The sequence below is a fragment of the Serinus canaria genome, chromosome W, assembly GCF_022539315.1.
Source record: "Serinus canaria isolate serCan28SL12 chromosome W, serCan2020, whole genome shotgun sequence".
NCBI classification, from domain to species: domain Eukaryota; kingdom Metazoa; phylum Chordata; class Aves; order Passeriformes; family Fringillidae; genus Serinus; species Serinus canaria.
Window position 1 is genome coordinate 8,025,961 of NC_066342.1, and position 22,790 is coordinate 8,048,750.

Here is a 22,790-nt window from a genome sequence, read left to right on the forward strand (position 1 = left end):
GCATTTTTTGCTGTGGTTATTTTCAATAAAGTGCATTTGTGCTGATTATTGCTGCAAAACCCCCTTGTACAGTGTCAGTTTTTGCACCCTGAAATCAATCTAAGAACAACCACGAAGCCCATCCGCAAGGACAGCTCGTGACACCCTGGGAACAGGACAGTGACAAGACGACAGGTTTTTCATCTGCAATGTCTCCAGGAACCGTGTCTCGATTGCCCGTGGCGGAACGTCCCGCTCCATTTCCGCCAGCTCCGACTCTTCCCGCATTGAGAGGGTCGGCTGGAGTGCAGTTGCACTCACTGGCATTTCCAGCATTCCCTGCCCCACAGGGACTGGTGGGCTCGGCCCCGCTGCGGTCTGCCCTGCTGCGGCCGCTGGTGGCACCCACCCCCGCTCCAGACGGAGCAGCCAGTGTTACTTTGTTTCGAACGGCCTTGAGCCGACCGCCAGCACCACTCCCCCCCCCGGGATCGAGAGAAACCGCCGCGGCGCTTTTTCGCTCGCCGGTGGTTGGCGCCCCTTCGCCAGCGCCTGCTGCCGACTCTCCAGCTGCTGAGTCCACAGCTGTGTCCCTGGCCGCAACCGCACTGGGAGCCAGCCCCCCCGTGCCAGCCACGGGGTAAGAACCCCTGCAATCTGCGGCGGCTCCTGCCGCCACGCCGGGGGACACGGCAATCTATGCTTCGCAAACTGCCCCTGCAGCGGCTTCGCTCTGCCCCCCGCCACCGCCGGCAGAGGCTGCGTTCTGTGCTTTGCCGCCTGTGTCGGAGCCTGCAACCAGCTCAGTTTCCCTTCCACCTGCTTCAGACGGTCCCGAGCCGTGCTCTCCTGAGGCGGAGGCTGGGACAACAAAAGGAGACACCAGCCTGCTCCGCAGTGGAGGCACCGCTCTGAAATAAATAGGGCAGGAGATCTTTCTCCTTTTTAATGCCTTTAATAAAAATCAGCTTGGGTGGGAAGAATCAACGGGTCGTGCTCACGCCACCGCTGCTTCCAGGAGTGGCACAGAGGAGGAGGAAAAATGCAGCTTTGTCCACTGGTCTGCAGGCAGAGCTTGGGGGTTCTGTCCTCATGAGAGCACCAGGAGATTCCCGCTTTTTCAGTTTGACAATCAGGGTTCTCTTTCTAGCCAACGTCTTTTTAGGTTAGGGTGAAAGGTAAAAAGGTTCTCAGCGGGCACTGGATTCTGTTCCTCACATCTAGACATCACTTCGATCGCTTAATTTCATGTTGGCTCGTTGGTTTTAGGGGTTTTTGCTAGGTTTGGTGAAATATTCCCTAATTTGCATGTTAGTCCCGTTGTTCCCTCTTCTTCACCGTCCCGGGAGGGGGGGTGCCATCCTCCAGGCAGTAGCAGGGTGGTACTCGACAAACAAAGGGGAATTTTTAACAACAGGGAGTTAACGACCAACTATTAACAGGTGATTACAATATGAAACGATCAACAATTCATAGTTAGAACTCCACCCTGGCAGCAACTGGCCCAACCTGTGAACTCTGCAACCTTTAAAAAAATTGATAACTTTTCTACTCATAACATGCTGGATGTTATGAACAAGAAAAGGGTAACCCATTTTTTTTCCAAAAGTTGTAGAATTACAAGTTTAACCAGTTCTGGCTGAGGAGTGCTTTTGTTAGCTGCTTGCTGTAATCACCTGTTAAGTATCGGGTCGTTAGCCATCTATGGTTGAGAATTCACTCTATTGTATCAGCATCACCCTGCTTGTGGCCAGGTGGGAGGATGGCATCCCACCCAGACGGTGGAGGGGAGGGGACCAGGAGTTGATATGCAGATAAGTTTAGAGCCAAAATGCAATGGGGCAAGCCCCCATTCCAAACACAATTAATAAACCCCTAAACCAGCGAGCCAATATAGAATTCAGAGATCAAAGTGGTCTCTAGACATCAGGGGTGAGGTGAGAAGCCAGCAGAGACTCTGAAAACCTTAACGGCCCCTCACCACAACTTAAGAAAATGTTGGTTAGAGCCAGGACCCGAGACTGCCAACTCATAATCGGGATCCTGGGGGAGATATCCCAGCCTGCTCTTGTGGAGCCGGACCCCCAGCTCTGCCCCCTGGTGGACAAAGCTGCATTTGCCTCCTCCTCCGAGTCACTCCAGGGAGCTGCGATGGCGAACCTGCGGATCCATCGGGCCTCCCAGCCTTGAGCTGATTACTTTTAATAAAGGCATCAGAAAGGAGAATTATCTCCTGCCCTGTTTATTTCACTGGACAATTGACTGCTGGTGCTGAAAGACTGAGAGTTTTGAAACTCAGTGCTTTTCTGGGGACCTGTGTTTTCCTGGGACCAACTCTCTGTTGGAAGGGGGGTGCCCTCGCTCTGTGGGGCTCCCACCAGGGATTGGGGAGCCTCGCCCCTCCCCCCCGCTCCTGTCTGTGGGGCGAGAGAGACGGTTTCCGAGAATGCTGCCTCTGGTCTCCTGCCCCGGGGGGATGGGGGTGGCGCCGCGAATCAGAGAGCTGAGCAACAATCACTTGTATCACTGGGGAAGGGGGCACGGGGGGGGGGGGGGCGAAGATCACCCACTTGTCTTGGGAAGACGTGAGTGGTGTCAAGAACCCCAAATTCAGGGAGGAATTTCATATTCTCAGAAAAACCTCTCCTTCCCATTTGCCAGCACAGACCAGTGGTCCTGGAGAGAGTGGGGCGAGGAGGAGGATGCATTCGTCAACTCCCGCAATCCTTCCTCCCATTTTGGAGGGGGGAGTGCAGAATGCAGGCAGCTTGGTGAGGGTGGGCGGTGAAGGAAAAGATGGAAGTGAATTGCCCATCTGGGGATGGGCATTGGCTGTCCCAGGGACCCCAGGTCCAGGGGCCGCATATGATGCCAGTAAAAAGCTGGGGGAAGGGAACAAGCCGCATGAATGTGGAAGATTTCCACAAAATTTCCACTCTGTCTCATTTCCCCCCCACCCCTTTCCTAGAAAATAAGTAAATTCTTTTACTTAATGCAAATCCCCACCATAATAAGTGTCTCTTAATGCTTTACCATGTACATTTGATAAGGAGGTTAACAGAGCCACTTGCTGTAGTATTCTCCAATTCCAAATTAGCAATATAAAAGATAACCCTAAACTTACTCCAACTAATATTAACAAAACTTTAACGGGGTGCCACAACTTATTAAAGATCCCATTTGCAGTTGGTGACCACCTGTGAAAAATGCGTATTTTATGACTGGCTTTTCACAAATATTAAAATGAATATTATATGCGTTGTGTTAGAAAGTAATGCTGTATTAATTCTCTTAAGTAGTGTGTTAAATATAGTTTTAGGTTATAAAAAATGTTAAAATAGAAACTATGCTATGTAGGATGCTTTTTTTAAAGAAAGGACTTGCAGCGAGATAGCAGCCACAGGACATCTAAATCTTTCAGAGAAAAAGAATTTATTGCCCTCTTATCAGAAGAAATGAACTTCTTCCTGCCTCGAAGGCGCTGATAGGGTTCAGAGGAAGAAATTGACAATGATCAGACAGAATCCTGTGTTTGAATGGAATTTATGCATCATGTATGAAGCGTATGAATATGCAACAGGCTATTGTTTTTAAGGGTTAATCCTTTGTTACCGGGTGTCCTTTTTTGGGCTTGTGTTGCCCAGAAAAAGGTACCCAGATGTCCGTAACTCTTTGTTTCTATTGTCTCATAATGTCCTAATTCAAATTGTCCAAATTATTTTTACTCTAATTGTATTACTATTTTTATAACCATTTTATTACTATTAAACTTTTAAAATTTTACAAACAAGTGATTGGCGTTTTTCACACCACCCAAACATTACATCCCACCAGTGATGATCTGCATTTTGTTTTATTTTTTGCAGAATTCTGGTTATTTCTTTTGTATCATGTCGGAAAGTAATTAGGGTTTTCTCTCCGCTTTTTTGGATTTTCTTCAAGATCTCTAATAGGTCTTAGTATTTCATTAATTGTTTTACCAATGTGAGGTCCATTCTAATAGGAGTAGGTGATAGTCTGTGATACATTGTATAATTGGTTTTAATCAGCTGGTGGGATGTCACTGGGGCCAAATACGAAAAATCACACCTGATAATCTTAACAAAATTACAAATCCAAAAATTAGAATGATTTCTACTAGGCAAAATCACATTGTTGTTATGAATTTTTACAATAGCACAAGCAGTTCTCAAGCATACACAACCTTTACCAGTATATACAAGCACAGTTTTCTGATCAGTGACTGGATGAATTTCAAAGTGGCAAATACTTTGTTCGGTGTCTAGACACACATCTTGAGCATTAATAGTATTGCTTTCACAAATGAATCCTACTTGTTCCCTAGTAACTCAAGATTCTAAGTTTACTGTTTGCCACTTTTCATTCACCTTTCGTGCCCACACCCTATGTTCTGAAGGGTAGAGCACTGTTTTTTCATGATTTAATCTTAGTGCAATGATGGGGTGGATAACGCAAACAGTGGCATTACGTGTGGTAAGCACAAAGGCAGTAGCCACATTAGAAGCAGATCATAGGTGAAATTTACCATAGTCCACCAGGATTGAAACTTCCTTTCAAAATCAATAGCCTTATCCCAGACAATCTTTTGAATTTCAGCTGGGAAATCACCTCCACCCCCTTCCCGTAGGATTAAAGCTGCTGTTGCCTGCATTCATTACTGTGCTTGTATACAACTGAAAGCTAAAGACACATTATCTTGAATCATACTAAGCGCTTCTACTATTTACTTGTGATCTTGGTCCCTGGCCTTTTCCCACTTCGGCAGTACTCTTGAAATCTGCCACTGGCTAGTTCCTAATGCCAATAGAGATAACTGTAAAGGCTGTTTCAATTTTGCTAGACCATCTGCTGCAGTGGCCAGCTTGTTCATAAGTATTTCTGAATCAATTCTATTTAAAACTCCCAATCCTGTCCCTAATATCCCAGTTAGATCTTTTCTTATTCTGCTCCTGAGGTGTACTTGTCTTTGTAACTACATTGTCTAGCCTTCGAAGGATGTTCTTAGGAAAGAGGACCAGGCTGGTTGGATTTTTGAGATGTTAATTTGCATTAGCAATTCAACACGTTTGTGAGAACAACAGTTGTTGTTGACTTATATTCCTCACTACATATGGGCCTATTTCACATACTGAGACAGAGTAGAAATTTTCCAGGGTAGAAATCCATTTTGGTTTAGGTGAAATGTACATCTTTAAGTTGTCTTTAGTTTCAAACCATAGCTATTTGGTCTGACTGCCTGTTCTTGCAAAAACCTAGGCTCAGAGAAAGTGCTTCCGTGAAGGACAGAGATAACAGGGAGGAGACAGAGGGAGATAGAGAGAGAGACAGAGACTGCTGAGGGGGGGGCCAGTCAACCTCACACGGCAGTTCTGCCTGATAACAAAAGAACTAGCACTAAATGTCACAGAGAAGTTTGTAAAATGAATATGAATGAACCTATTGTGAAACTGTATGCCTATTTATTTGGGGAGGAGGATAAAAAGGGACCTGAAGATCCCAGGGGCACGCATGTCATTTTAGGGGAATGATTCCCACATGCGTCCAGCGTCCAGCGCTGTAATAAACATACTGGCTTTACAACTTTCACAAAGTTCTAGAGTTTTGATTATCTCTGCGAAACAATACTTCAGGTTCAAGTTTGGGTTGGGTCTTAACTGCTTGAGTACTGGTGTGAGTTGTATAAGGTCTTGCCATTGTAAAATGTATAGCATCTATTTTAAATTTAAATGAGAGCCCGATAGCATCACGAGCCCAAAGACAAGTCACTTCTATAGGCTGTAATTATGTGAAATTACACTAACAATTTGATTTATTTGGACTATTACAACCTCCTGGTACCTGTATACAAGAGAGGCTGAGACACTAATTTCATCTGGTCTCTCATGGGTGGTCCCATTGACCACCCAGCATCCTACCTTGATTTCTTCTCCTCTGATCCTTTGAAGTGTCCACAGTTCTTGTTCCTGCCACTCCTGGTCCTCATATACCTGATCCCCATGGATCACTACAGTGGATAGGCTTAAATCTTTTATCTCAGAAGGTTCTCCCATGGATCCAGTATACTGGTTAAAAGCTTGGGACCAAGGCCATTCAGCATGGGTTTGGATAGAGGTACTCTCTAATTCTAACATTCCAGTTATAATTATGCACAAAACAATTCTGTAAATGAAATTACAAACTACCACTGGCTACAATATACTCATTTTGCCCGAGTAAGTTTTAGTCTCAGTTCATTGTTTCCTGGTGTCACTTTCTAAGGGGCTTCTAGGGCCTTCTTCACTCTAGAGTGGTGTATCCAGGCATTCTGCTCCTTGATCTTGATTGGGGTGAAGGTGGTGAGAAGCACCTGGAACGGTCTCTCTCACTGTGGTTCCAAAGTCTTCTCTGTATGAGACTTAACATATACATAATCTGTAGTCTGTATGTTATGTACTGGTCCATTTAGCTCCCTGCTCCAAGTTCCAGCCACGTTTCTCAATTTGTCTGAGCTGTTTGCTTAAAGCCACCAGGTAGGTGGCCAATGTTACCTCCCCAGTGTGGGTAGATATTCCCATTTGTATTCCATATGGTCTTCCATAAAGCATTTCAAAGGGACTCAGCTTTTCTTTAGATCTAGGTTTAGTTCGAATTTGCAACAGTGCCAGTGGAAGAGTTTGGGGCCAGGGTAGATTAACTTCCTGCCCCAGTCTTACAGTTTGCTGCCTAATCAAATTATTCATTTTCTCTACTTGGCTGCTCAGTTAGGGGTGGTATGGAGTATAAAGTTCATAATCTATGCCCAGGTGGCTACTAATCTGTTGCACTATTTTGGAAATGAAATGTGATCCTCTGTCTGAGGATACTGTGGATGGAACTGTGAAGCGTGGTATTATTTCTTGTAACAATACCCTGGTCACTTCTTGAGCCTTGACAGTTCTGGTGGGGAGCGCTTTTGGCCACCCTGAAAATGTGTCTGTCAATACTAATAAATACTGATACTCCCCGCTTTCCTTGGGAGTTCTGAAAAGTCAATTTGCCACTGCTGTCCATGCCCATGGCCCCTCGTAATCTGACCAAGTTTTGGACTGGGGATATTTTTGGGGTTAGTCTGGAGGCAAAGATCACACTGTCGGGTCACATGAGTAATAGTGGCATATAAATTCCTGGCAATGGTTCTTTCAATCAAATAGGTGTTCAGGGCATCTATTCCTCCATGTGCTTTCTGGTGCTCCTCCCTTACTAGTAACCACAATAAATGGGAAGGGATTATCAGCTTCCCTTCAATTGTAGCCCACTTTTCTTGGTTGTATGTCCCTTTTTGGTCTTTGATTAGTTTTCTATCTTTCTTGCTATATTCTGGCTTACCTTCAAGAGAAATTTGTCCATCTGGAATTAAGGCTCCTTCAATAGTTACCTCACCTTTCGCTGCTTCCTTTGCCTCTCTATCCGCCAGCTCATTTCCTTCTTCGAATTCTGAGCTCACTCTCTGGTGTGCCTTAATATGCATAATTGCTACCTTTTCAGGGAGCTGAAGTGCTTCCAGCAGCCAGATTATCTCTTGTTCATGTTTCATGTTCTTTCCCTGTGAGGTTAGCAGTCCCCTCTCTCTCCAGATGGCTCCATGTGCATGCACAACTCTGAATGCATATCTCAAGTCTGTATAGAAGTTTATTCTCTTTCCTTTTGCCATTTCCAAGGCACGGGTTGTCACTCTTGTGCTGAGAATGACACAGGAACAGGTGAGAGGCAGTACTGTAGAAAGAGCAAAGAAGGCTTTATTCAAGAGAACTGCACGGTTTATATAGAGTGATACGATACATTCTATTTGATTGGCTAGTTAACAAAAACAGGATGAAATTTAGTCCCTACACGTGGAAGGGCCATCTGATTGATGGTTGTCATCTTGGCTGTCACCTTGGTCATCACCTTGGTTATCATTCAAAGGTTGACTGTTGGCCGTATTGGGGTTTTGATGTTGCAAGTCAGGGTGGATGCACTTTGCAGGTACCCATCACACTCCACTATCTGTGGAGACACATGCATACCCATGACCCCAAGTGTTGGAACCAAAGAAATTCCTCTGGCTGCCCTGGAGGGCTTGAGCCCCTGCCCAGGGGGCTCAGAGACCTTGGCACAGAGCCCAAGACCCCTGTGCCTTTGATTTAGCCCTTGGAAATAACAATTACCAACCTTATATGAAGAATTACAAGCCACGAAAGTTTAAGTAGAATGATAGTGAATTTATCACAAGGTGAAAAATAGATTTTTGGAGTTTTTAGAACAGAGGTTCATGGAGCAAGATGGAGGAATCTAGGCGTGTCCTACCTTTTTCCTTCTTCTTCTTAGTCTCCATCTTCTGCTGTGATGTTGGCACTTTTAGATTGGTTTCGAGTAGAAACTCACTGTCTAACATAGGTGATAGGTATTGGAAAGTAATTGCAAATATTGTACACATAGTTTTTAGTATAAAAAGATAACACCGCTCAGAGGCAGGCAGAATGCCTCTGACTGTCTTGCTGAGCGGACCTTAGATGGACAGGAGAAAGAATTTTATAGATAAGATACAATAAACAACCTTGAGACTGAGAATTGAAGAATTCTGACTCCTTCTTCGACCGCCGGGCTGGGAAAAGAGACTTTCGAACTTTTCTCAGGGTCGCTATGGCCAGGTGTCATAGTTTGAGAGGAAATGAGTTTTTTTGAGATAGTGTGGTCAAACCAATAGGTGTTCAGATTTTAATATTGGCACCTGGTTTGTCCACTGAGGGCATGGATACGCCTCTGAGAACACAGGGGTTTAAAAACTGTGAACTCCCGGGAGAAGCTCTCTTTGGGTTCTGGTCCTGGAAGAGAGCACAGACCTCCCCTGCCCAGCTCCAGGCTGGGCGGGGGAGGGGAGCCATGCAGCCAAAAGAAGTAGGCCAGGCTTAAGACAGAAGAGAAGAGGCTCCTGCGAGATGGAAGGGTGGAGGAGCACAGTGAGGCTTGGGGCAGCCATCCCCCACCGCCCCCTCCCCCCCGCCCCAAGAGAGAGGGAGAAAACCTGTGCCTGTGATAGCGCGGCCGGCGTGAAGAAGGGGGGGGTGCCCAGCAGGGCAGCCAGCCGTGGAAGTTCATAGACAGGCAGAGCCTGGGACTTTTAACCCTTCTTGTAGATGATAAAAACCTTGCACTTGCAAATGCTGATTCCTCCTAGAGTTGATGAGATAGAGTTTGAGATAGCAAAAAACAGGCAAGTGAAAGATGTTGAGAGAGGCTGAGAAGAATCCTAAATGGGAAGAGATGATAGAGTGGCCTTTAGCTAGACTTTTCTTGTATAGCCATGGGCAGAACCACTTGTGTTCCTGTGACACAGAGACTGCATCTAGGGGGAAGCAATGGCTCAGAGCCAAGAGAGTGTGGTGATGTGAAAGAGCGCCTGAATAGAGACGACGGGTGAGGAGGGTGGTGGTGGTGCCCTCTGTCTTCAGACAAAAAGAAGAAAAAAATTATCTCTGTTCAAGGGACCCCTCAGCCCCAGGGAGTGAAATTTGAGGGGGACAGGTGTCCCAAAAGGAGAGAGACAGTACTCTTTTTTTTAGAACTGGACAAAGCATCCTTAAAAGAGAAAAAACCCTAGAAGCAGCTCTAGTCCACGTGCAGTGGTGAGAGCAGTAGACATAGAAAGAAGAAGTCACGATGGCAAATGTTGTCCAGGCAGTGCCACATGTGACACAGAAACACGAGAAGTTTCGACTGTTTCCTAGAGAAGTCTGTGGTGCAGGATAGACTCCTCTCTTATCGAAGAAGTGAGAATTAATTATCTGAAGAGTAGTGATAGACTGAGAGTGGGTGATCTAAGGAGTGGTAACTGAATTGAAAATCCAAGGTTTTATTTTACTGTGATGTGTTAGGAATTTAGTGGGGGGAGGAAGAAGAAATTTAGAAAGTTTTTATCCTGTGTTCTGTGTATTTCTCTTATAGTCTTAATAAAGTTTTTTTCCTTTCATTCTTAAGCTGGAGCCTGCTCTGCTCTGTCTCTGATCACATCTCACAGTAGATACCAGAAAAAAAGTATTTTTATAGGGACACTAGCATTGCGCCAAGTTCAAACCATGACACCAGGCAAGAGTCCCGAGACCCAAGTGATAAGGTCATATGGGCCTTCCCACCTGTTGGTGGGTAGATCCCATATCTGGACCTTTGCTGGAGGCAGGTGCGCCTCATCCGAGGACCGCCACGAAAGAAAGTGATTCAGAATGACAGGGTTTTCTGAATTCTGTTGCACTGTCAAATGGTTGAATGTGTATAACGCTTTTTCCAATCTACTGTGTGGCATCTCTCCAGGCATTCCCCTTTTCTGCCTTTCCAGAACACGCTTCAAGGTACCATGAGCGTGTTCGACAATAGCCTGACTTGTCAGAGAGTGCGGGATGCCAAGCTTGTGTTACACTCCCCATAGACGTAGGAATTTCTGCGTCTTCTGTGAGACATAGACAGGGCTATTGTTTGTTTTCACAGAAGAAGGTATCCCCAGGACTGCAAAAGCCATCCTCCAATGGGCAATCATGTGGCGACTCTTTTCCCCAGTGTGAGCAGAGGCCCACATGGCGGAGGAGAATGTGTCAGTAAACACGTGCACATACTTGAGTCGGCCAAATTCAGTGATGTGAGTGACATCTGTCTAACAAAGCTGCAAAGCCTTTAAGCCTCTGGGGTTCACTCCCGCCAGCAAAGGCACAGCGAATCCATGGCAGTCAGCACAATAGCTGACGATGTCACAAGTCTCAGTTGGCATCAAATGTAACTGTTTCTGAAAAGTATGCGCACTTTGATGGAAAAAATCATGCAATGCTTTGGCTTGCGCAGTCACGTCAGGCTGAGGCGCTACCCATGCAGGGTTAGCCAACCTGTCAGCCCTGGCATCACCTTCTGCTATGAAACCTGGCTAATTGGTGTGACTCTGAATGCGCAAGACGTAATACGGATGGACCTGGGCCTGAATTGCATTCCACAAGGTCTTCAATAACTGAAACAAAGCTGCGTTATCAACTTCCCTCAGGAGTGAACAATCCCATTCCTGTCCATGTCCGTGACATAAGGCGGAATCAGTCACCACATTCAGAGGCACTTGGGAAAATTCCTGGAACACCATGGCAATGACTTTCAATTCAACCAGTTGGGCCGAGCTTGACACATGGCCCTCCAGTGTCTGCCATCCAGATTCATCCTTCCAGGTAACAATGGCCTTCCCCGTTTTTCCAGAGCTATTAGTGAAGACAGTGGGCCCTTGCACCGGCACCTGGCTTCTCTTTGGCTGCAACGACAGACCCATTGTCTTTGCCAGCCGCATCAACTTATGACTGGGCATATGATAAGCAATCAGCCCAGAGAAGTTTTCCAGCGCACTTTGCAAAGGAGTGCTAATAGCAAAACTCCATTCAAAATCCTCCCGCTCCACAGGAAGAATGATCACCACTGGATCGGCAGCCATCAATTGCAAACACCACTGATGGCATTTGATTATCAAACGAGCAATTAGCTCTTACAATGAGGGCTCTGTCTTTTTCAGCTGGTGGGGTATAAAGACCCATTCCAAAACATGCAAGGGATCAGACCACTTATCACTCCACTGGCCAGTGATACCCATAGGATGAAAATCTGAATCAGTAACAAAAACAGTGACATCAATGGAAGGATCTATTTGGTGAACCTGATGGGCAGAAACAGCCCTCTGGACCTCCTTCAGCGCCCATCGTGCTGAAGGGGTCAATTCCCGAGGCGATCTCAGGTCAAGGTCCCCTTTCAAAGTATCATACAACGGGGACAACTGCTCTCCGGTCAGCTCCAAGTAAGGACGCACACCAGCTGAAGACACCCATCAACTTCTGGGCATCATTCAAGGTCCGAATAGAATCTGAGAATTGCACCTCCTGATGCTGAATGGTTCGGTCCAGAATTTTGACCCCCAAATACTTCCAAGGAGGGTGCTGCTGAACCTTCTCCGGGGCCACTTGCAGCCTGTAAGCATGCAGGGCAGCAAACAGCTGAGGCCATATCCTCAGCAACTCATCCTGGGTGGGTGCCGCCACCAGGATGTCATCCATATAATGATAACAACATGCGTCAGGAAACTGATCGCGCACAGCGGACAAGACCTGAGCCACATACTACTGGCAAATAATTGAGCTGTTGCGACAACCCTCTGGCAAAACCTTCCATTGATACCTCTGCACAGCTTCGGCATTGTTGACTAAAGGCACTGTGAAGGAAAACTTTGGCTTATCATCAGGATGCAAAGAAATCATAAAAAAACAATCTTTCAAATCAATGACCAAGATCTCCCATCCTGCAGGTATCATGGTGGGTGAGGGCATACCAGGCTGCAATGCCCCCATGCCTTCCATCACTGCATTGACTATTTGGAGGTCTTGTAACAACCTTGATTTCCCAGACTTCTTCTTTATCATGAAGATGGGAATATTCCAGGGACTCATAGAAGGCTCAATGTGTCTCTGCAGCAATTGTTCCTGAACCAATTCACGAAGGGCGAGCAGTTTCTCCTCTGTTAAGGGGCCACTGATGAACCCAAATGGGTTTGTCCACCAGCCACCATAAACGCAGTGTCAGATACCTTTCGCCCTTCGACACAGTGGCCCCTATCAAAAATCTGCCCCAATCCGCAACCCCCAGGCAGCCAATACATCCTGCCCCCACAGAGTGACCGGGGCCAAAACGACATAGGGTCGAACTACAGCCACCTGCCTACTCATGTTGCCGATGAGCACAAAACGTCAACTTATCATGGTATGTGCCTAACCCCCCACCCCTACAATGGGTGTTCCCACGGGGTCCAAAGGCCACGTAGAAGGCCACACAGAGAGGGAGATGACAGTCACGTCCGCCCCCATGTCAATCAAACCTTGCAGCTCGATCATTGGCGGGTGGGCACCCGGCAGGGTCAGGGTACACACCATCTGGGGTTGCTGAGCGGAAATGGTTGCAGACCAGAGGGCTCATGGCAGTCCTTCAGATCTGAAGCCACCAGTCCCACGAGTCTATGGGTCAGTCCTGGGGACACACAACTGAAAAAACACAAGGTGAGCAATACGAGTCCCTGCCAGAATAGTGACGGGGGAGAGGGTGTGAAAACAGTCGCAAAAATCAGACCTGCAAAGGCAGAGTCAATAACTACTGGGTGAACAAAGATCCCTTGATGGGTGATATTAGATCTCCCCACCAGCAACGCACCCAGACCTTGTCCCAGAGGTCTGAGGATGTTCAAGGGAACATTATGCTCACTACCGGATTCTAGGATGACTGCATCGGCGGTACACACATCCACGCCAGGGGAGCTGTGGGTGATGTCTCCGAGCCGGCTGGGCAAACCTGGGCCAGTACCGTGCTCTGAGGAATCACTTTTGTAAAGGCGCAATTCCTCTTTGTGCTCTTCTTCCTGTTTCCTGGGCCTGCCAAAGGCTGGCCATTCGTGCCAAATTTTGACCTACATTAGCTGGCAAGGTGACCTGCCCTCTGGCACCTAGCGCACAAGAATTTTGCACCCACATCCGCCGGCTTGGGCGCACCCTGCTGTTTTTTGCCCTTATTCTTGTTCTTCTTCCTGCGTCCGCCCCCTAAGGGTACCTGGCCTGACTGCACAGTAACTGCCAGAGTGGACACCTCGGGATTCATAGCACTCATCCTAGCACACACCCTGGCCATCTCCACAACTGAAGGATCCCCCGGAAGAGAATTTATGATCCTCCAGCATTCAGTGTTTAAATTGTTCCAGGCCAAGCGTTTCAAAAGGGGCTCCCTGAGTCCAGGCTCCTCAATCTGCTTCTCCATGGCAGCAATAAGCCTCTCAACAAACGGCACGAAACCTCACCCAGCCCCTGCCTTATTACAGTGAAATTGGGCCTGGGGGAGGCCAGCTCAGTGGTCTTCACCAATGCAGCAAACCCAAGAGCCTGACACTGCTCAAGAACAGCAACATCCCAGGTAGCCTGAAAAATAGGATGGCAGTAGGCACTCTCCCTGAGGAGAGCATCCACTCCCACACCATGCCTAGGTTCCTCTGGAGGCAGAAGCTTGTTGCTTGCTGCAACCTTCGCAGCATCCTCCATCTAGAACGTCAAGAACATCACAAATTGCAAAGGCCTGAAAAGCACCTTCGCAAGATGCCTGATGTCAAATGGACAGAGCAGATCAGTGGCTATCACCCGGAGAATCTGCATGACCTCCTCCGAGCCAAAGCCATGTTTCGCAACCTCGCCCCGCAGTTCCTGAATCACCTGCCAGGCAATCATCTCATGCCTGTCAGTTTGTCCTTAATTCAGGATAGCCTTTAACACAGGATGAGCCTGAATGCTGCCATGGGGCAGAACATGACCCCCCCCGAACCCCCAGAGCCTCTCCCCACAAGGCGGGCGTGCCATCACCAGCCGTAGACTGTGACCTTCCTGCCCCCTGCAACAGACCCTCAGCCTCTGAAACCTGTGCTTTAACCATGTCCCAAAAGCTGCTGGGATTGTTGGGGTGCACAGTCGCTCTACAAGGAGGCAGTGTCCAGACGTGACGAACAGACGCCGCTTCTGCCTGCCACTGCTGGCACTCCCCCCTGCACGGCATGCCCTTGCTGGGAGACTGGCCGCTGGTCATCATTGCTGTCCGAGTCCCCCCCTAGGAATGGGGAGGGCGCCCACTGGGTGACAGGGGTGGCACATTAACAAAAGGGTCCAGATCCGAGAAGCCAACCGCGGGCTGCAAACCTGAAGGGACAGTCACAGGCCGAGACACAGGCACACCTGCCATCAGCATTGCCAAGGCCAGAGACGGGACAGCGGTCAGCGCAACCGCAGCTGATGGTACTACCGCCACTTCAGGCTGCCCTGGCAGAGGTGTAAAAGACATTGTCACCCGAAGCGGCCACCGCGTCGGAATGAGAAAGAGGCACTGCACCTGCTGCATGATTTACTGTTCAGCGAGGAGGTGCTGGAGCCGCAGTCAGAGCTGTCGCCGTCTGCACAGGCACCATGGAGAAGGAAGAGAAAACTGGCCAGGAACACGACACTGGCTGAGGTGGGCAGCTGTCTGCTAGCATCGACGATGGGCGTGGCAGGTGCAACTGCGCAGGCTCCATGGCTTACGACAAAGAAGCTGGAGAAGCGATCGGTGGTGTCTTGGCAATCTCTGACCAGCCCCCTCCATCAGTTTGGGAGGGGGCTGCTGGGCTGGAAACTGCAGCTCCAGTGGTTTGGAAGAATGCCGACCTCCAAATCATGGGGAGGGGGAAGAAAGATGGGCCTTCTGTCGGCCCAGCAAATCCCGTGGCTTTGGCAGCAGGGGGGCCATCATTCGGCCAGGAGAACCTCGGTTCTTTGGAAGCAGGGGCAGGGAAGGGCGTAACTTCTGTTGCAGCGAACCCCCAGCCCCACCCCTCAAAGAGGGGGAGAGCCGACCCGCCCGGGAAAGGGGAGGCCAAACCCTGCACAGACAGCGAGCCGCAACTCAACAATTGTCTGTCCAAAGCGCTGGCACCACCCCCGCCTCAGTGCACCACTGCGGTAATCCGTGGTTTTCCTGGGCCTTATATGCATCCAATCTGGCTAGCTTAAGACTCTAGCCCACACGGACCCGCATAGATGAAAGTAAAAGACGAGAGGCGCTCTTCTCCATGTGGGTACAAGTATCCTGTTGATTGGCTTGGGGAAGGACACAGGTGATGGGTCACCCACGTAAAAAAGAGGGCTTGGAACTCTCACACAGGAGGTTTTATACCCTAGGGGATGGGGGTGGGGGAGAGAGGACCGGAGCCAATGGAATGCCATTGGGGAGGGGCGAATTACCTATGGGACAGACCAGGTGTGTATAACAGGGGTGTGTGAGAGGGAGACCATGTAATGAGGGGGGGAAAACCCATCTACTTGACCAAACATGCTCAGTAGAAATTGCCCATCACCAGTGCAACAACAACAACTAAATAAACTAGTTAGTGCAATACAACACCTCCACCTTTTCTGTTAACTAAAATTGAAAGGAGATGTGTTGGACTATTTCTGCTGCTGATTACAAATTTGTCCACCACCCCGAGAGTCCCCAGTCCTTGAACATTCCTCAGATTCTTGCTTGACTTGTCCGATCAGGATTTTTACTTCTCGGAGGGATGCGTGGATGTTGGGTGATTTTGATGCCAGGTTCATGCAGCACAGTCCTGTTGGAGCGTCTGTGCCAGGGTCACCCAGATGTTTTGGCGTGGCTGAGGAACGATCCACGCAGCTGTCAGACTGCTCAGCGCGAACAGGATCACAGCTTGGATGGGGCTTTTCGTGAGGTTAGGTGGGAGGTAGATTTCCTGTCCTACAAAGGAAAGCAGACAATTTTTTTAAGAAAATACATACAAGTTCATGGGTCTGCCGGAATGCAGCTAACTCTCCCTATAATGATTTTTCCTTCTTTTTCCGGCGGCGTCTTCTCTTGGAGGAGACAGCTGCTTGCTTCTCATCCCTGTCTGCTGGAGCTGGATTTTTAGGAACGAAAGGTTTTACCCACTTTTGGGGTATCCATCGAGGGCCTGAGGTGGTGGATACACATGCATAACCACGCCCCCAGGTGACGAGCTCATAAGGACCTTTGGTTGTCCAAGTTTCTGGGTCCTTAATGAGAACTGGTGGATGCTGTGACAACTTAAACCGGTTGTTATTATTGAAATGACGTATTACTGGACGATTCATGTTTTCAAATGAACAATTCAGAAAATTGATGGTAAACAAGGCTTTACAGAGCTTTTGTTGTGGAGTCATCCACACTGCAGAATTTCCCTGCCTAGCCAGGACTTCTTTGAGTGTATGCTGGGCACGCTCGATCACAGCTTGACCTGTGGGAGAGTGGGGAATGCCTGTCTTATGCTCCACTCCCCACTACTGGACAAACTGCAGAAACTCCTTGGAGGCATACGCAGGGCTGTTGTCAGTCTTAATCTCCCTAGGGATCCCCAGCACTGAAAAGGCTTGCAGCAAGTGTTGTTTAGCATGCGCAGCCCTTTCCCCTGTGTGGGCAGAGGCATAGACCGCACCTGAGTATGTATCTATGCTGACGTGTACATATTTCATGCGACCGAAACTGGGAATGTGTGTGATGTCTGTCTGCCACACTTCACAGCTCCCAAGGCCTCAGGGGTTAATCCCAACACTCAGGGATGGCACTGCCTGAAGCTGGCAATTGGGACAGGTGGCCACAATGGCTTGAGCCTGACTTCGTGTTAGCTGGAACTGACGGATTAGACCTGGAATATTTTGATGGTATTGTTGGTGACTTAGTTTTGCCTGTTGAAAGATGTCTGGAAGGCGTGCCATTTCTGCTGGAGCTGCAAGGGAATCTGCTTTGCAATTATCTTCTGCGATCTCGCCTGGCAAATCGGTGTGTGACCTCACGTGCATCACATAGAAAGGGTGCTCCTGCTGTGAAACCAAACAAATTAGTTTTGAGAGCAACCTGTGGAGATGCTCATCCTCAATGTCCTTGAGAACTGCCTGGTCCGCCCTGGACACTACTCTCGCCACGAAGGCTGAATCGGTAACCAAATTAATTGGCTCCAAAAACTTCTCAAAGGCTCTCACAACTGCGGCCAGTTCAGCAATCTGGGGAGACCCCTCCACAAACTCAACATCAGCTTCCCAATGCTCGGTCTGGGGATTTCTCCAAGTCATCACCGACTTGTGGGATGCTCCAGATGCATCAGTGAACACTGTAAGCGCCTTGAGTGGACTACGACTCCTTTTCTCAGGAGCAATGAGGTGGAATTCCTCGTTGAACAGCTTGTGTGACGGGGCGTGGACTGATACCTGTCCACTGTAGCTGTCCAGGGATAGCTGGAGACTGGCATTGTTCTGGAGTAGGTCATTGAAACTTTTCTTTGTCAACTTCTCAGGAGAGCCCTTTCCCTCCTTAGCAAGATGGACTGGAAGGTGAATACACTCAAAATCACAACCGGCCAGCTCATGCAATCTTAACCTGGCCTTCCAGATCAGCTGAGCTATCAGCTCCTGTGGCTGTGTGATGGTTTTGGATCTCTGATGGGAGAGGAAAACCCACTCTATGATTAGAAGTAGATATTTTTGTACTTCAAACCACTGGAATATCAATCCGTGTATGTGTGGTAACTTCCCCAAAACAATGAATTCGAAAGGAAGCTCGGGCTTATAACGATGAGCCTGCCTCTCGGCGAAAGCCTTCTGAACTTTTTGGAGGGCGGTTTTTGCCTCTGGGGTCAGTTCCCTGGGAGAGGCTAACTCTCTCTCTCCCTTCAGTAAATTGAAAAGGGGAGCTAGGTCCCTGTTGGTGAGACCCAGCCAAGGCCTGACCCAGTTCAAAGACCCACACAAGGAATGGAGATTTGCTAGGGTTTTGGGATCACTCTTAATTTCCAATTTCTGCAGAACAATGGTCTGCACAGTGATTTGCAAGCCCAGGTAGTTCCAAGGTGGCATCCTCTGAACCTTGTTTTCCTGCAATTGAAATCCAGCAGAGGTTAAAACTTTAACCACTAGGTCAAGTGTGTCTTGAAGTATTATGTCATCGGGGGCACACACAAGCACATCATCCATGTAGTGTAGGATGATTGCCTCTTTTTTCTGGTCGCGCAGTAGGGACAACAATGAAGCCGTGTACCACTGGCAGATGGATGGACTGCATTTCATTCCCTGTGGCAATACTTTCCAGTGGTAGCGCTTCACTGGGGCTTTTCGATTAGTGGTAGGAACAGAAAAGGCAAACCTTGGAGCATCTTCTATGTGTAGAGGGATATGGAAGAAACAGTCCTTGATGTCTAGGACAGCCAATTGCCAATTTTGGGGAAGCATCGTTGGGGAGAGCATCCCTGGTTGGAGAGACCCCACATCCACAATTCTCTTGTTTATTTGTCTTAAATCTTGGAGGAGCCGCCACTTATCCTTCCCTGGCTTTTTCATTACAAAGACCGGGGAATTCCAGCAACTAGATGTCTCTTCAATGTGTCCTTTAGCTAACTGTTCTTCCACTAGCTCCTCGAGCGTATTTATCTTTTCATTACTGAGTGGCCACTGTTTTACCCAGACTGAATCATCTTTCAGCCATGTTAACTTGTGGGCGAGGCGCTCCACAGCAGCCGCTTGTAAAAATCCTGGGGTGTCTTAGGGATGACCAGTTTGACTCCCCACTGGGACATGGTGTCTCTACCCCACAAGGGAGCTTTGTAATTATTAACAAACAGATGGACACTGTTCAATTTTCCGTCTGGTCCCTCAATTTGCGTGATGCTTTTTGATATCTTTGCCAATGTGACTCCTCCTACACCTTGGAATTGGCCAGCCACGGGCTGCAAATCCCAGTGTGACGTCCAGAACCTTTCGGGTCTGATTGTCACATCTCCCCCTGTGTCAAGAAACCCTTCCACGTGGAGGTGTTCTGTTCCACGCATCAGGTTGCATCCCATGATGGGTTTGTCCTCGCCAACCACTTCTGCCCAGTATACACTAGGTGCCTTGTCATCTACTGAAAGTTCTGCTGGGACAGGAATGGCCTGGGCGATGATTTGCCTCTTGGCCAAATAGAAGGGTGGCTGTGGACAGCGCGCCAGGAAAATAAGGTTAGGTATGCCCCCTTTGATGGTCATGGGAGTCACCTCAATCTCCATGGGTGTGTGTGCAGTGTCCCCAATAACAAAGTACTCACTGTCCAATTTTGTGCAATCTTTTGTCAAGTTCTGCGAGTCCTCAGGTAGCCCCACTCCAATGACCATCCACTGGGTAAACCTGAAAGCAAAAGCTGTGGTGGTCACGAGCTTGAAACGTTTGTGAGACCACCAGATTTTATCCTGTAAATGGCTATTTTGTTTTCCCGCATCCCACTTCCCTTCCTCCCCCCTTTCTTTTTTGAGGGAGGTTTTCCCTTTAGGGAAGCCCGCCGCATTTATGTCGTGGCGCTGGGCGGGTTCGCACTGGCTTCGGAGTTTTTTGGTGTGAAGGGTGTTTTTTGTTGCTGGCTTTGAGGGCAGTCCTGAGCAAAGTGTCCTGGGTTTTTGCATATGAAGCAAATGACATGTTGAAGTTGTTCTGGTGACATCTGTCGCCTCCTGACTCCTGGAGATACAGCTGCCACCGTCTCTGGGTTTGTTGGCCATGACCACGCCTCCCGTGCAGCAAACAGTTCTGCCTTCCTAGCACAGGCTTCAATCATCTCTGCCAGTGTAGGTGGCGGTTTGAGAGGCAGTCCCAGGAGCACCCTGGTGCAGAGTTCATTGGCATTCCTCTGTGCCATCTCTTTCACTATCTCCATTTGTGTCTTGGGGTCCAGTATTTGTTTCTCAACCTGTGCACAGAGTCAGTCGACAAACTGCAAGAAACTTTCTGAAGGAGACTGTTTAATGTCAAGAAAACTACCACTAGGTTCAATAGTTGGTAGGTGGTTAAAAGCCTTGTATGCAACTTTTGAAACCTTATCTAGGATGAATTTGGACAACACCCGAGCTTGGTCCTCAGGCTTATCCCACTCCCCCTCACCGCATAAATGTTCACAAGTAATGTTATTGTTTTCTAAATCTTTGGCACCCTGAGGGGTTTGTTTAAGTTCCTCCACGAGATCTCTGAGAGATCTCTTCCAGGAGCTTTCCCATAGATCAAACTCTGACTGGGTAAACAGGCACTCGAAAAGATCTACTATATCAGTAGGAACAAATTCAAGGGATGTTAATGTAGCTCTCATCATGCTTCTAAAAATTTCACTATTTCTCCCAAATTCTAATTGACTTTTACATAACTCCCGCTTTGTATGATATGAGAAGGGCGGATAGGTTCTAGGACCAGGCCTACCGCCTGTGTATTGAACAGGGGCTACCAAGGGGATTGCTCCTTCTTCCAGGTTTTTGACTCCAGGGTTTCCCTTTTCAGCCCCACCCCCGTGTGACCCGGCAGGGAGACCACCCCGTCCCCAAGCCCCACTCCCATGGGAACTCGGAAGGGGACCACCCCCTCCCTCAGCCCACCTGTCTTGGTAAGCAGGCAGGGAAACCCCCTTCACCCCACCCCCATGGGGAATGGGAGAGGGTACACCCCCTGCCTCTGCCCCCCCACCCCGGCACCTTGGTAACTAGGAGGGGGGACATCCCCTCCCCCTGCCCCACCCTCGTGGAAAGCAGGCAAGGGCCCACCCCCCAGCCCTCGGCTCCACCCCCCAGCCCTCGGCCCCACCCTCTTGGGACCCAGGCAAGGGGGCGTGGGGAACAGGCAAGGAGGTGGGGCAATCCCGGGAACCAGGGGCGGGGTCACTAGTTGACATAATGGGGGGCAGGGAGACAAAGGGAGGGGGAGGAGTGTCCGAGGGAAGGAAAGGGTTGTGAGACCAGAAGGGGTTGGGGACAGGTGGGCGAAAGGGATTGTGGGGAGAAGAAGGGTAAGTGGAAGGCTGAAACACGTGGATGCCACCATTTTGGGCTCGGGCCATGTGGTCACCAGTATCCTGAATGCCAACCATGTGGTCACAGCCATTTTGGGAAGTGGGGGGGTGAGAACGCGAATTCGGGGCAACAGAAGTTGGGTTAGAGGGCTGCAGGGAAGGTGCTCTTTCAGCCTGTGCACAACTGCCAGGGCCAGGGTACTGAGAGAGAGGTGGGAAGCCAGGGAAGCAGTGGCAGTGCCAGTTACCCTGAAATTGCCGGATAGCCTCGCTTGACTTTCTCAGTTCAGGGGCAGAGGGAGTGGGAGGAGCTGCAGGAGGGGAGATTTGTGCTGGCCATCCTTTAGAATCCCTCTTTAGGACTGCTTTCCGAATCACCAGGAACACAGGAAAAAACTGAGACACTGTCCCATCTCCCTGTTCTGCTTTTGCTGTTAACAAGTTTCCTATTTTGTCCCAGGCATTGACAGAATGAACATTCTGCTGGGTAAACTGAGGGAAATGTAAAGGAATCCACCGAACGAACCGTTTCAAAACTGCTTTGGAGACTGTAATGTTTCCACTACTTAGGGTGTCTACAACTAAGGTATAAATACCTCTCTGTGTCGCAGAAAGCTTACCACCCATTTTTGCTTTCTGCAGCACTCAATCTACCTTCTTTACAGCTAGCACAAACGAAAACTGAGAGCACTGAGTCCACAACCAATCAAAGAATCCGGGCAGCCTCCCTCCCCCTCCTCTCCGGGGGAGAGACGAACTGCTTGCGTACAAACTGCGCGGCTTTTAAAATGGCGGGCCCCAGCTGCCAGGTTCTCCGAGCCACGTGACCGCTACACGGGTGCTTGGAGCCACCCGTGCCGGTTCGCCGCTGCTTGCTGGGGTCTGCCCCTGCCCAGGCGCGACCGCTCATGGCAAAAACGCAAGCAGCGGCTCCTCTGCCACTGCCCGCACAGCCGCCGCGGCGAAAGCTGCCCGTAGCACTGGGTTTCCTGCGAAACACGCCCGCCCTGCAGAATCGCGCTGCGCGCAGAGGTGCTGCCGCTTTTGGGAGCCACGAGCCGCGGAAACCCGACTGATGGAACCCCGCTGCCGCTGAGACGGCACACAGACAACGCTGGAGCCGCTCCACCGGCGCAAACCGCGCGGTATTCGCAAACCTTCTTGGGACCGGGTTTTCCCTTCACCGGGAGCTCACCCCCACCCCCCGGGGGCTCCCCCAGGGTCCCACTAACACTCGCGGGGAATACTCACCCCGCCTGGGGACTGTGGCTGGCTGTGAGAGCTGTATAGAAGGCCTCGTCTTGAATCGGTCCGCAGTGGTCACGGCGGGTTCTCGATTCCACCCTCTAGACTTCTTGCCGACCAAAACGTTATGAAGAAGTCAGAGGCAGATGAAAGTCCCA

General features: G+C 49.2%; 1 protein-coding gene across 1 annotated transcript in view; it reads right to left on the reverse strand.

Moving 5' to 3' along the window:
- Positions 1-414: 414 nt before the first annotated feature.
- Positions 415-22,790, reverse strand: part of LOC127060955 (uncharacterized) — a 61,943-nt gene continuing 39,567 nt past the window's right edge. Inside the window, exon 5 of the mRNA XM_050986298.1 lies at positions 415-840. Within this exon, the coding sequence (XP_050842255.1) occupies positions 415-840 (426 nt within the window). The remainder of the gene's footprint in view (positions 841-22,790) is intronic.